This window comes from Neopsephotus bourkii, unplaced genomic scaffold (genome assembly GCF_033783945.1).
Source record: "Neopsephotus bourkii isolate Nb327-2 ecotype Australia unplaced genomic scaffold, CSIRO-AGI_Nbou_v1 NB_1572, whole genome shotgun sequence".
Lineage (NCBI taxonomy): Eukaryota > Metazoa > Chordata > Aves > Psittaciformes > Psittacidae > Neopsephotus > Neopsephotus bourkii.
Genome location: NW_026902048.1, coordinates 317,309 through 331,435, shown reverse-complemented (window position 1 = coordinate 331,435; position 14,127 = coordinate 317,309). Strand labels below are relative to the sequence as shown.

General features: G+C 55.5%; 1 protein-coding gene across 1 annotated transcript in view; it reads left to right on the top strand.

Moving 5' to 3' along the window:
• Window positions 1–13,655, top strand: part of CORO2B (coronin 2B) — a 33,024-nt gene extending 19,369 nt beyond the window's left edge. The window contains exons 3-12 of the mRNA XM_061371118.1: window positions 7,947–8,063; window positions 9,618–9,767; window positions 10,153–10,317; window positions 10,891–11,007; window positions 11,093–11,197; window positions 11,487–11,583; window positions 11,840–11,952; window positions 12,344–12,434; window positions 12,534–12,673; window positions 13,086–13,655. Of these exons, the coding sequence (XP_061227102.1) occupies window positions 7,947–8,063; window positions 9,618–9,767; window positions 10,153–10,317; window positions 10,891–11,007; window positions 11,093–11,197; window positions 11,487–11,583; window positions 11,840–11,952; window positions 12,344–12,434; window positions 12,534–12,673; window positions 13,086–13,217 (1,227 nt within the window). The 3' untranslated portion in view covers window positions 13,218–13,655. The remainder of the gene's footprint in view (window positions 1–7,946; window positions 8,064–9,617; window positions 9,768–10,152; window positions 10,318–10,890; window positions 11,008–11,092; window positions 11,198–11,486; window positions 11,584–11,839; window positions 11,953–12,343; window positions 12,435–12,533; window positions 12,674–13,085) is intronic.
• The last annotated feature ends 472 nt before the right edge of the window (window positions 13,656–14,127 follow it).

The window sequence follows — 14,127 nt, the reverse complement described above, 5'->3', positions numbered from 1 at the left end:
ATCAGCAGCCCTCTAATTAATTGGCATCCATATTTAGCTGCACATAATGAAGGTAACCTAGATACTGCAGCTCCGCGCCGGCTTTGATTTGCTGCCATCCCTTCCTCGCGCCCCCTCCCCACGTCTGCCCTCTGTTCTGCTCAGAAACGCTCACCAGAAACCCCTCTGCTTTCTGCTTCAAGTGACAAAGCATTTGCATACGCTGGGCCATATGCTCCTCTGCCTGCAGAGCAGAGGCTGGTTCCTCATGGACCCCCATAGCCACGCAGGGATGCGCATCCCCTTCCGTGACCTGAGGAGGTTGGAGAGATGGAGCGCGGCTGCTCTGTGTTCCCCATCCCTCCCGAGCCTGTCCATGCGGTGCACGACCCCAGGTTCCATTGGGATCCAGCTTCTCCCCATCCCTGCAAGGGTTTTGTGCTATAGATATCCCTGGAGAGGGGGCGAAGGAGAGCTCGTGCTCAGGCTCGGGAAGAAGAGGATTTGCTTCCCAAAGGGAAGCAGCAGAAGGATTTGGTCCCAAATTCAGCTGCAGGGAGAAACATCCCTGTGTTGTGAGTCAGCAAGAGGCTGAGCAAAGCCCAATCTCACACATCCCTTAGTGCCAACACTGAAATGCAGCATCCCCATTGACAGCACAAAGCCCCATGGGTGATCCTTCACCTCCTTCTGGCCTTCCAAACACTCCAGGGTGCATTTTATGGCATTCCCAGGCTTTTCTTGGGAGAAAGGAAGCGTTCCCATAGGTGCCTCAGGCAGCACCGGCTTTGCCTTACCTGGGGTTGGCCAAAACAGCCAGGGAGAAGGAAGCTCCCTCCATCTGTGGATCCGTTTCAGCTGTGTGTGATTGAATGAGCTTGATTTCAATGGTGTTGGGGTGTGGAAGGATGCTGGGAGCTGCTTTAAGGGGAGTGGGCTGCAATGCAGCTTGCTCTGGGTGCTGCAGGGCTTCCTTTAGGCAGGGGAAGGGTGCTTGGCACCACCTGCCCTGCTGCAGGAGGGGTTTGTTTCTGTCTTCTGGGGATGAAGGGAGCTTGTTTTGCACAGCCAGACAATGTTATCTGCCTGCGTGCCTGGAGGAAGCCGGAGCAGGAAAGGGGAGTCTCTGTTTACCCATAGGAAGCTGAACTCCAAGGCTGTTCACATCACAGATGGGGTTGGTTGGGAGCTGTTTGTGGGGCTGTGCTATGGTGTGTGCTATGGGCTGAGCCCCACTGTGTGCGTGGGACACTGATGCCCATCACTGCAGCCAGAGGAGCTGGTACAAGGCTGCTCATGGAGGTGACAGCCCCATGGCTGATCCCAAGGGTCCCAGACCTGCAGCTCTGCGTTCAACAGCACCAGAGGGACGTGGAGCTGCTGGAGTGAGTCCAGAGGGGGCCATGGAGGTGCTGTGAGGGCTGGAGCAGCTCTGCTCTGGAGCCAGGCTGAGAGAGCTGGGCTGGGTCAGCCTGGAGAAGAGAAGGCTCCTGAAGGGGAGACCTTAATGCAGCTCCAGTGCCTAAAGGGGCTGCAGGGAACCTGGAGAGGGGCTGGGGACAAGAGCCTGTAGGGACAGGCCAAGGGGAATGGCTTGAACCTGCCCGAGGGGAGACTGAGCTGAGCTCTTAGGCAGAAGCTCTTCCCTGTGAGGGTGCTGAGGCGCTGGCACAGGGTGCCCAGAGAAGCTGTGGCTGCCCCATCCCTGGCAGTGCTCAAGGCCAGGTTGGACACAGGGGCTTGGAGCAAGCTGCTCCAGTGGAAGGGGTCCCTGTCCATTGCAGGGGTTGGAGCTGGGTGGGGTTTGAGGTCCCTTCCAACCCAAACCAGGCTGGGATTCAATGAACACCCCCAGGCCAGCAGCTGGCGAGCAGGAGGAGCAGGATGTGTGCTCCAGGCATCCTGCCCTGGCTCTGGCTTGGCTCAGGCTCCTGGTGGCATCTGCTCTGCCTGTGTGCTCCCAGCATCACCCATGGGAGCCCTGTGCACGTCCCGTCCATAGGGACAGCTCTGTGCCAAGGCTGGGCAGAGAACAGACGCACTCATCACACGTCTGCTCTCATTGCTTCTGCTGCGCTTCAGAGCACCAGCAGGTTTCTCTCTGTTTCTCTATACAATGAACTAATTCTCATGTCCTTGGAGGTTTTCTATCTTTAAACTGAGGACACAGGAGCCTCCTGTGCTCTGTGCTACCTATTTTTCCCTGTGAACTTCCCTCGTAGTCTGCAGGAGGCTCCTGCTTTAACCTGGAGCTGGCCATAAAACAAAGAGGCCTGGGGCTTACAGAAAGAACTGACACATCAGCAGCGCTGCTCCGTTATCCCATGTCCTTGCCTTTATCAAGGAGACAACAGGAGAGCAGCTGTGGGAAGCCCAGAGCTGGGACTCGTCTGGGTGGAAGCACCTGGATCAGTCAAAAAGCATCAATTCGAGGTTTCAACGCTGGTGATCAGATTGAAAACGGGGTCCTTGGACCAGCAGGAGCTTGGGAGGGGAAATAGGGATCCTGTCCCCATTGATGCCGCCCTATTTGCGGCAAAGCCTTGGGTCGGGCCCATGGAGCGCAGCCCAAGCGGCAATTGCCGGCCCCCTCTGCCGGTTAGAGCCTGTCCTCGCCGGGATAAAGCGCCGCTTTGTTCCCAGGGCAGCAGGGATGCCGCACAGGCAATGAGGGTGAGATGGGGCGCATCTGTTCCGTTGAACCCCATTTCTAGCCATGCAAAAGGAGGAACGGAGATAAAACCTCCTTCTCCCCCAGAATAGCATGAAGCAGCGGTGATTTCTTTCCCTGCTTTATGATTTCCACGGCTTAAGTGGATAACAAAAAGGGTAATGAGGCTTATACGTGGATGTGATTATTTTATGGTGATTAACATGGCAAATCTGGGGCTGTTTATCCCAAAGCAACCCTGAGACAGGGATAGCATCACTTGGGGAAACTGAGGCACGGGGGCTGATGCTGTTTGCTCAAGGTGTGGAGGATGAGGATGGCCAGGAGTGGTTGTAAGGGATACAGTACTGGAGGATGCACAGGGCACATCCCATCCCCTTCCCTGCTGGCATCTCCCAGGTGCTCCAGGCTGCTCTCACTGCTGGTGTTGCTCTCCTGGAGGTGGAATCTCTGCTTCTCTCAGGTGCCAGAGCCTGAGCTGAGCTTTCCCAGTTTCCTTCTTGGCTTCGTGCTTTACTCCCTGTTCCCACCCACAGGAGCAGTCAGGAAGCTTGGCAGCGTGTCCACAACAACCAGGTTACTCCCTGCAGGACCCAAAAGCCCTCTCAGACCTTTCCCATGCCTGGAATTGGTGTTTCCATGGACAATGTTGTTTATTCCATGCATGGATTTCTTTGGGGTTGGGTTTCTGAGTGGATTGATAGGACTGCGAATCCCTGGAGCAGCTTCCAGGCAGGTCAGCTGTGTGTCCCATCCCTCCCAGGGGATGATCCCACTGGGATTGACCAATCTCCTCAGTCTTGGCTGGCCATGAATGGCTCCCATCTGGTGGTTTGCACTGCTGGAGGCTGGATGAGCATCCTGGCATAAGGGAGGATGCAAGGGAATAGCAGTGAAGGTGGAGAAAGGCTTGGGGCATCTCTATTCAATCGTTGGAGCAATAGCAGCATCCTTCCACCTGCAAGTGGGAATTCCCTTGGGGAATTCTGTGTGCAACTGCACGAGTGCTGGGGGCAGCAAACGCTGCCTCTTGGTGCAACACCTCCCTTGCATTCGGGCTCTCACACTCTTTGCTTCAACATCTGTGGTGCAGATGTGATGCCCAGATGGGCCCGGAGCCCTCTGCTTGCTCCCCCATCCCAGGGGCTGGGCCCTGCTACTCCATGGGGCGATGCTGAAGCAGCCCCGCTCCATGGCAATGGGTCTTCTGGGTCCTTGCCAAGGGTTTGTCCCATTTCCCTGTTGCTTTTGCTGGTTCCATTTGGCTTGGTTCCTAATGAGGAGTTAACCTGCGGCGAGCTTCCCATGTACCGAAACCATCCAGGGATCTGCCCCAGGTCAGGGGAATCGGTGTAACCTCCTCCCCTTTGGCTCTCAAATAGGAGAGGCCTTTAAAAACACAGCACTAAATGTATTTACTCTTAATCTCAGCCACTGGAGACTCGTGTGTGCTCAAGGATTTCCTGGGAAACCCTCTAAATCCCCTACGGCTCAGGCAGCGCTTCCCTGATCCCTCTACAAGCTAATAAGGGATTAGGGAGCATTCAGGGGAAGCTGCTGGGTGGGGAAGGGTGACCTCGGGCTCCTTCCTTGGGGATGCTCCCCAGCCAGGAGGAGCTGGCATCAATGCTGCATGGACACTGCTGTTCCTGTCAAGTGTTCCATGCACAACTGGTTTGAGGTAGGAAATGGAAGGGCTGGGGAATGTTCTGGGTTTGGATTTCCAGGGAAGCTGGTGCAAAGCCGGGTTTAGGAAATACATGGAATCCTGGAATTGTTTGGGTTGAAGGGAACTTAAAGCTCATCCAGTTCCAGCCCTCTGCCATGGGCAGGGACACCTTCCACTAGAGCAGGTCCCACTCTCATTCATTCCCTTGCATGGGACACGGGATCGCATCCCCATCAGCCGCTCTGTGATGGGCACTGAACACAAGGCTCATTCCTAACTCAGGAGCCTCCTTCTAGTTAGGGCAGGTTACACCAGGTCCCCCCCCTTCCCTTCGGGGGCTGTTACCTGTTGGTGTGATGGAACCTGCATCAGGGCCAGTTTCAGGGCAGGGATGGATGAAGAGCCCGGATCCTGCTCCCACCTCCTCCTCCAGCCACCGACAGCATCACTTTGGCTCGCTCAGAGAGCCTGAACCCATCAGCAAACAGCCTGGCTCGGATCTGAGCTGCCACCCTCAGCCCTGGTCCCCAACCTGCCTCCTGTCAGCTACTAATGTGCTTTATTCCCTGCATTGACCTGGCAGCTTCACCCCAGATGGGCAGCAGTGATCGAAGTGCACATTTCTGACACTATCGAGCAGCTAAAGGGGCATTTTCCTGGTTAAAGCCCCAGATTTGGCTCTTATTGGCTCTATTTTAAATCAGTTTGGGATTCTAGAGGTAAAACCAAGTGACTTTGTGACAGCTCTGCCAGGGTGACCCAAGCCTCTGGCGCCGGTGCCTCTGGATGATGCTATGGCCAGAGGGATGGTCCCTTCAGTGCCCCCAGCTCCTCATCCCCTCCAGGAGGCTTTTCTTTGCCTGGATTCCACCATTGGCACTGCAAACCCTGGAGCATCCCATGGGAAGGGCAATACATTAAAGCACACATCACCATTGGATTTTAATGCTTCCTTTTACTCAGAGGCAGAGACAGCCCCTTGGGAAGATGCTGTCACACCAGAAGTGGGGCAATGCCCCCCAGCACCTCCAGGATCCCCCAGGACATAGATCTCCATGCTGGGAGCCAGTGACCCCCTGCAAAAGCGAGATCCAAGGAGGGGCATGGCCTGACCAAGCACTGAGAGTACATGGGCTTTAACACAAAGGAAATCATTGAAGACAAGCCCTTCATTGAAATACAAATGAAGCCTCCCCAATGCAGAGCCTAAAAAGCAGATTTCATCCCCCCAAAAGTCAGTTTTCCACTAAACTGAGTTTTCCAAAAGGGATGGAGGGGAAGAGTTAGGAAAATGATGCTTTTCACTGAGAACACCTCAATACCTAACCCCAGCATTCCCATGCAGCACCATCGCAGCTCTGCCTCCAGCAGCCCTCCTGTGAATTAATGGGATGCAAAGCACAGCTTGATCGGTTATTACATTAAGCACACCAGCAGACATCCCTTCCCCAAACGGCTCCAATTATCCAGCTTTCCCCTTATTTTCCTATTTGCATTAAGGATGCCATTATTAACTCGCTGTCTGGAGCAGGAATTCATGGAGCAGCTGGTAAATTCCAGGCGGACAGACCTTTTAACAGCATAAGTTAATGCACAATCACTTTAATTCCAAGCAACCAGTCGACTGATTCCCTTTGCCCAGTAGATTTGATGGGAATGTCAAAATTCATTAGGCTTTCAAGAGGACGAAACACGCTTTGGTTACAAGGGAGGGTTTCTGACCAAGAAATCAAGAGGTTTTGGTTAAAATTAAGTTGAATGCAGTGAGGATGCAGGAGATGCTGCAGCAAGGGATGGTGCAAGAGCAGGGGTGGGTTATGCCCGAGCCCAGGGCAAATGGAAGAGGACAAGGAGCCAAGTAAAAGAAAGAAGAAGGAAACCCCATGGGAATAAGGGATTCATGCTGCAGTTTCCCATTTAACCACTCTTAGAAGGACCTTGCCAGCAGCTGTGCTTTAAGCCGCGGTGAATCCTAATCGCTGGATCCCTGATCCCTGCCCAGGAGAAGCTTGGTGACCCAGATTCCATCCCTCCAGTGAGAACGTGCCAGGCTCCAGCGGCTCCGATGTAACCCATAGCATGGGCCTGAAGGAGCAGATCTTGCAGGAACTTCAGCCCCTCAAAGCCCTCCCTTAGCTGGAGCAATGAGGAGCACTTGATTTGTGTTATGTGGGGACATAACCACTCCATGGTTCTATGCATCCAGGGGCAGAGGGGAGCAATGAGCCTGGTACCCCACCAGTGATGGAGCTGGAGGTGTCCCTTTGGCCATGTCCTGAAGGCAGCTATTTTTATCCCTTTAACTCGATCACAAACCACCCATATAACTGAGTCCCCGGTGTTTTAAGGCCAGCCTAGTTCTTATCTTATATATGTGGGTTGTGTCCAAGGGATGACTTAGAGATGTTGCAGCAATTTAACCAAGAACTGGCTTTTTGCTCTAATAATAAAGCTTACAGAAAGTGCTTTTAAATCAATGAAGTAGGCGTGGGGAGGGTTGTGTTTGCCTGTAATTCTCAGCACCCAGAGTGATGGTTTTCTGCATCTCCATCCCTCCTCTGGCCCTGCGTTGCTCACTGCTTTGAGTTCACCACCAACCATGCATTTGGTGGATGCCCCATCCCTGGAGACATTCAAACCAGGCTGGATGTGGTTCTGGGCAACCTGATCTGGATGAAGGCATCCCTGCTCATTGCAGGGGGCTGGAACTGGATGCGCTTTAAGGTCCCTTCCAACCCAACCCCTTCTGTGATTCCATGCAGTGCTGCAGCGATTAGCAGCCCCATCTCCCTGGGAGCTGATTCATCCAAATTAACCTCCCCATCAGCAACAGTGCAGGGGGAGCCCCTGGGTCTCATCTGGCTGCTTGGGGCCCTCCTGCCCACTGCCCTTTGCTGTGGGTGGTAAAGGTGCAGCGTGGTACCCGCAGCACGGCTCTGATCGTGTTAAGCGGATGCAGGAGCTCGATGCGGGAGGAGGTCAGTGCTGGAAGGGCCATCAAATATTTAGTGGCTCTACCAGGCTGACCTACTTTATCCTGCACGTTCCAGGCATGCCAGCACCTCCCACTGCGGCACAGAGCCAGCACAGGGGAAGGAAAGGTGATGGGGTGACCCTGCAGGGTCCCTGCAACCCACTGGGGATGGGGGCCTTGATGGGAGGCTGAGCACTGTCCCCTGCTATGGAGCTCTGCCGGGACGTCAGGACTGGATCATCCCTAAGGATGTCCATCTGTGTGGAAGGATCCCATCAAGTGGGGTCATGGTTGGGTGATTGGCATCATTAAATGTTGATCCCAAAGTCCCTCAGGATTTGGCCTGCGGAGTGCACACACCTTGCTCAACACTGCTTCCATAGTTTGGGATGAAAGTACCAACTGCTTCACGCATGGCCCAATGGTTGATCCACCTGGAGACCTGAGGGTTGGTTTAGAGCCTCTCGAGCCCCTTCCAGCCCCTTTGCCTGTGGTTTCAGATGGAATATTCACAGGGGAAAACCAATGCCTGGCTTGGCTGGGTGTCTCCTCCAGCCAAAAGCCCCATCCGGGGATGTGCTGGGGACCTCGCTCCCCTGAGGCTCCAGCCTTGAAAAGACCAAATTGGTCACTTCTTTGTCCTCTTTTTACAGACAGGCCGGATCGAACCGAACTACCCCAAAGTCTGTGGCCACCAGGGCAATGTGCTGGACATCAAGTGGAATCCCTTCATTGAGAACATCATCGCATCCTGCTCCGAAGACACCTCGGTGAGCTCTGTGCCCCATGCACCTCCTGCCTTTAATATACCCAGCTTAGGCACTGCGGGTAGGGGATGGATCAACCACCTCTGGAGCAGAGGGGAAAAGAGATCACTGCAGAGCCATAGGCGCAGTCATGGTGCAGGGGCAGCTCCTTTGCTTGTCCCCAGCATCACTTCTCATCCCAGCGCTGCTCTTCCTATGTCCCCCATGCAAATAAGCCATAGAGCTGTGCACAACGAGGGCTTTTCATTTTCCCCAAGCCCAACAGCAATGCTGGTATTGATCCCTCTTGCTCTCATGGACCGCAGGGGCTGATCCATCAAGTGATGGGAGCAGAAGGCTGGGGGATGATGAATCAGATCATCTTTATATAGCTGTTAGTTATTTGCATCCTCTGTTTTCTGGACCCAAGTCCATCCCAAAGGCTGCATCACAAAGAAAGCCTTTGTACAACAGAGATCAGACAGCACTGCCCATCCTGCATGGCAGAAGACAGGGTTTGGGGTGATCCAGTTCTTAACCAGTTACAAATCTGCCTCTCCTGATGCTTAGCATTTCACTGCATTACCTCCTGATGGCTCACCCTCTCCTGCAGCTCAGTATATTGGCATTTATTATTAGCTGAAAGCTTGTCAAGGAGGATATTGAGTGGGGAAAAGAGATTCAGATCATGGCCATGAATCATGGTGAGCTGTCTCCCAGCTTGAGTCATAACCTTTAGATTCAGTCGCTGGGGAATAGGAAGTGCTGGGAGGGAGGGAGAATACTGGGAAGCCTTCACTAGGATCATTAAACCTGGGAAATGAAGTTAATTCCCCCCCTGTCCTATGGTGGGGGGTGTCCCCTCAATGGGGCTCATGGCTCCTGGTGCGAACCCATCCCATGGTGCTGCTAATGGGCAGGTTCTGCACCTTTGGGCTTTCCCTTCTCCCTTCCAGGAGGTGTAAGGAGCTTCAGGCCAACAGTATCAAGGGGAGGATGCTCAGGCCCCCATGGAGTCCGAGCTGCAGGAAACAGAGCATTTGGATGCTCTTGGTCACTGTTGGTCCCAGGCTGGGGACACCACTGCAGGGGGAGCACAGTGATGCTGCCAACCCATCCTGCTCCAGACTCCTGCTTCCCTCCATACTGCCCTGCATGGAGAGGACCTGTGCAGCCTCACCCCTGGGGCATCACTATGGCTTTACCCTCTCCCATGGGCCATCTGGGTTATTGCTCTGCTTGAAACCCTTCCTGTCATCATGCCTGTTATCCCCTCACTATCAAATCTGTACCCATTCAGACTGGTTTGGATAATGGCATCTGTCCTCTCCTGATGCTCTCCCATGGGATATTTGTCCTTGTGGAACAATTATCACCCTCCCTGAGCTCTCCCCCCTGTGGGAGACCAGATCAACCTCAGGACACCCATTAGGGTGCAGGATGAGGCTGCTGGTACTGAGGCACTGCAGGGATGCAGCAGCTTAGAGCTCCTTTGGGGGGGTGTCAGGGTCATCCTGGGGCTCCCAAACCCCTCCCGGTGCCTGACCCATCCCAATCCCATCCCATCCTACCCTGTAGGTGCGGATCTGGGAGATCCCCGAGGGCGGCCTGAAGAGGAACATGACAGAGGCTGTCCTGGAGCTGTACGGGCACAGCCGGCGCGTTGGCCTTGTGGAGTGGCACCCAACCACCAACAACATCCTCTTCAGCGCTGGCTATGACTATAAGGTGAGTCCTGGCCAGCCCCATTCCTGCTGCCTGGGGCTGCCCTTGCAAAGGATTTCCCTGCTTGGGGCATGGGAGGCAGCAGGATTCTGCGCACTGGAATAAAAGACCCAGTGTCTGCAGCCCTCTTGTACCCCATCATAAGAGCAAAGACTCCCTTGGCCTGCCCATACAGGCCCTTGTCCCAAGCCCCTCTCCAGCTTTCCTGCAGCCCCTTTAGGCACTGGAGCTGCTCTGAGGTCTCTGGATCCCATGATCCACAAGCAGCAGCTTCAGGGCAGCCCTGGATGGAGGGGAAGGGGCTCTGTGGGTGACGATGGAGCAGTTCCAGCCACAACAGGAGGTAGCAGGAGCGGAGACACAAGGATAACGTCCCTGCTTCGCACAGGTCCTCATCTGGAACCTGGATGTAGGGGAGCCGGTGAAGATGATCGACTGCCACAAGGACGTCATCCTCTGCATGTCCTTCAATACAGACGGCAGCCTCCTGGCCACCACCTGCAAGGACAAGAAGCTGCGGGTGGTGGAGCCACGCTCCGGCAGGGTCCTGCAGGTGGGTGATGTGAGAGGCAGGGGATGGAAACGGGATGCAGGGGAGGAATCACACTGAAATGGGTTCAAATACCTGTACTCGTGATGGGATGTTTGGATGGGTCAGGGTCCGTAGGTAACTCTGCTGTGGGGAGGGGATGGTCCCATCCCAAGCGTAGGAGCTGGGAGGTTTTATTTGATTTAGGGTTGGTGCAGAGTAGTAGAAATCAGGGGATGGTGGCACAGAAAGTGCCTGAAGGGGCCAACAGGAAACCTGGAGAGGGGCTTGGGACAAGGGATGTAGGGACAGGGCAAGGGGAATGGCTTGAACCTGCCCGAGGGGAGACTGAGCTGAGCTCTTAGGCAGAAGCTCTTCCCTGTGAGGGTGCTGAGGCGCTGGCACAGGGTGCCCAGAGAAGCTGTGGCTGCCCCATCCCTGGCAGTGCTCAAGGCCAGGTTGGACACAGGGGCTTGGAGCAAGCTGCTCCAGTGGAAGGAGTCCCTGCCCTTTGGGCAGCAGGGGTTGGAGCTGGATGAGCTTTAAGGTCCCTTCCAACCCAAGCCATGCCTTGCTCCCACCCCAACCCTGCTGCAGGAGGCGAGCTGCAAGAACCACCGCGTGAACCGGGTGGTGTTCCTGGGCAGCACCAAGCGGCTGCTCACCACGGGGGTGTCGCGCTGGAACACGCGGCAGATCGCGCTCTGGGACCAGGTGGGTGCCGGGACCCCCCAGCCCCAGCCCCAGCCCCAGCCCTGGGTCATGGCTGCTCAATCAAGGGCTTTTACCTCTGCTGCAGGAAGACCTGACCATGCCCTTGATAGAGGAGGAGATCGACGGGCTCTCGGGGCTCCTCTTCCCGTTCTATGATGCTGACACTCACATGCTGTACTTGGCTGGCAAGGTACGGGCTGCGCATCCCATCCCATCGCTGTGGCACCTCCTGGGGAGGCAAAAGGAACCCTCCATGGAGCAGGGCTGTGCTGAGCCCCCAGCAAAGCGTTATGCAGCTCTTTGGCCACTAAAGCCTAGTTTGGAGAGGTGCCCACCACTGTTGAATGGGTGGCGATGCATCCCTCTGGGTGATGTAGGCCTGCAGCATCCCCAGCTTGTATTTCCCTAAGGATGGGGGGTGTTATCATGGGCTTTACTCAATCTCATGTGCTGCAAACCATCCCTCTTCCCTGCTCCAGGGTGATGGGAACATTCGCTATTACGAGATCGGCTCGGAAAAGCCCTACCTGAGTTATCTCATGGAGTTCCGCTCCCCGGCCCCGCAGAAAGGACTGGGTAAGGATGGAGCTGCTGGTCCTCAATGTGCAAGAGGCAGCTGACAAAAGGTGCTCTGTGCTGAATGAAAGCTGCTCATCCCTTTCCCAACGTCCCTGGGGTGACCAAGGTCTGTGCCCCATGTCCTCAATGTGATGACAGCAGGGATTGATTCATTGGAGACCTGGAGATGGGTGTTTGGGGTGCTCGGTGCTGGGGAGGCGGATGGGGCCCAGCCGGGTGCAGCACCCCTGGTTATGCCTGTGCCTCCTCACAGGAGTGATGCCCAAGTACGGGCTGGACGTGTCGGCCTGCGAGGTCTTCCGGTTCTACAAGCTCGTCACGCTCAAGGGGCTCATCGAGCCCATCTCCATGATCGTGCCGAGGAGGGTGAGTCCTCTGGGGGGCCTGGAGCAAGCTGGGTGGGATGGGGATGATCCCATTGTGCTGCTTCAATGGCTGCGGTTATGATGGGATTCCCAAGCAGGGTTACTTTAGGCTCAATAGGAATGATTTTAGGAATTGTCTCATGTGAGGCTACTGGTGAAGTATCTTGGAGCTGGAGCAGGGTTTGGTCCCAGCACTGGAGCTGGGTTTGGTGTTTGCCATCCCAGACTTGCTGGCATTCCTCATCTAAGTTAGTGATGCAAACCCCAGTCCATCACCTCCCGCTGCCCTGGTAATGGAGAGGGTTAAGCACAACCACGTGCAGCACAGTAGGATGTGCAGGGCAGGCTGAGCAGTCACAAAGGAGGTGGCTTTTCTATCCCCCTGTCTGCAGTCAGAGACATACCAAGAGGACATCTACCCCATGACCCCGGGGACGGAGCCAGCCCTCACTCCAGATGAATGGCTCAGCGGGGTCAACCGAGGTAAAGCCATGGATGCTGTCCTGGGGGGGGTGACAAGGGATGCGGGATGGGACCATGGCCCCCCCTGACCTCCTGCACCCCACTCTCTGCTCCACACAGATCCCATCCTGATATCGCTGAAGGAGGGCTACAAGAAGACATCCGGAATCGTCTTTAAGGCACCGGTGAAGGCGAAGAGGAGCGTCCTTGTGAATGGCATAGACCTGCTGGAGAACGTGCCACCACGGACGGAGAATGAGGTAAGGCAGCGTGGGATGGGGATGGGGATGGGAACAGCCACTGCTCTGCAGGTCCCAAACAGCACCTGGGCACTGTGTTTCCTTGTGGCTTGAAGCCTCCAGCTTCACGTTCACCACAGAGCACACAAAGGAGCGGCGTTCAGCTCCCAAATGAGTTCTTTTTTACTTAAAACCCTCTGGGCACAACATATGGAGGCGCTGCAGAAGCATTGAGTCCCGAATGGAATCTGTTTGGCTGGAGCTGAGTTGGCACATTGCATGTGTGGGGTATCCCGATGCTCATTGAAGCTGAGCGAGCAGCAGATCAAGCTGTATTGCAGACGGAGCTGAGTTGTGAAGCAGCTCCAGGGGGGGCTGTCAAGAGGGTGAAGCCCCAGGGCCGGTCCCTCCAGCTCCATCCATTCCCTTCCAGCTCCTCCGGATGTTCTTCCGGCAGCAGGACGAGATCCGGCGGCTGAAGGAGGAGCTCTCACAGAAGGACATCCAGGTCCGGCAGCTCCACCTGACCCTCAAGAACCTGCGGAACAACCCCAAGAACAATTAACCTGCAGGGCTCTTTTCTAAAGGAACTCTCTCTGTTTATACTCGCTCTTTACTCTCCCTGTCCCCACTCACACACCACAGGAGCCACCACCAAGTGACCTGCCCAGAGCCCGCAAAGCTAACTGGAAATAACGTCCTCCTCGTCCCGTCTAGCACTAAAACTGCTTTAACCGAGAGCTACTGCATGAGAGGCAGCCAGGGGGTCCCCACAAGCCCCCGGGCCATGAGCTTGGAGTAAGTAGTGGAACCGCATCCCCTCCGTCGGGATGAGCCGGCACGGGGCGAGCGCGAAGCTTCGTTGCTGTTCGTGTGTTTCCTATGCAAAGATGGGAGGGCGGGCACAGAACTGGACCAGGGGTGGGAAGGGCTTCGGTCACAAACACAGGGTGGGATGTGGGGACCCTTCCCATGGCAGTGGCTGTGGAACAGCTCCGGCACAGCCGGTGAGTGTCACAGCCTGCGGAACGGGGTCGCTCCGCATGTGTGCGTGCATCCATGCACATGCACTGTGTCCTTAACCCCCCCGAGGGGCTGGGTTCCCAAACAGAGAGGGGTTTGCTCCCTTTGTCTCTGCAAAGAGGGACTCATCATCCTCCTGTCCACTGCCAGTGCCATGGGGAGGGGGACGGATGTCACCCAGCTCACCCCGAGGGTGATGGTACCCAAGGGATGGACGCAGTGGTGGGGAGCCACGTGTGGTGGGTTCAGCACGCCTGTACAATCAGTGTATTGTGGGTGAGCACAGGAATGACACCAAATACTGCTGGTTTACACATATATATATATATATATATTTTCAGTAAACCAAGCTGCTGAACTGCCCAGCACCACCAGTGCGATGGATTCTCCTCCCTGTTCATTCACCCTGTGCCCGCACCCGCTGCTCCCCCCCTCTTTACATGTGCTGTCAT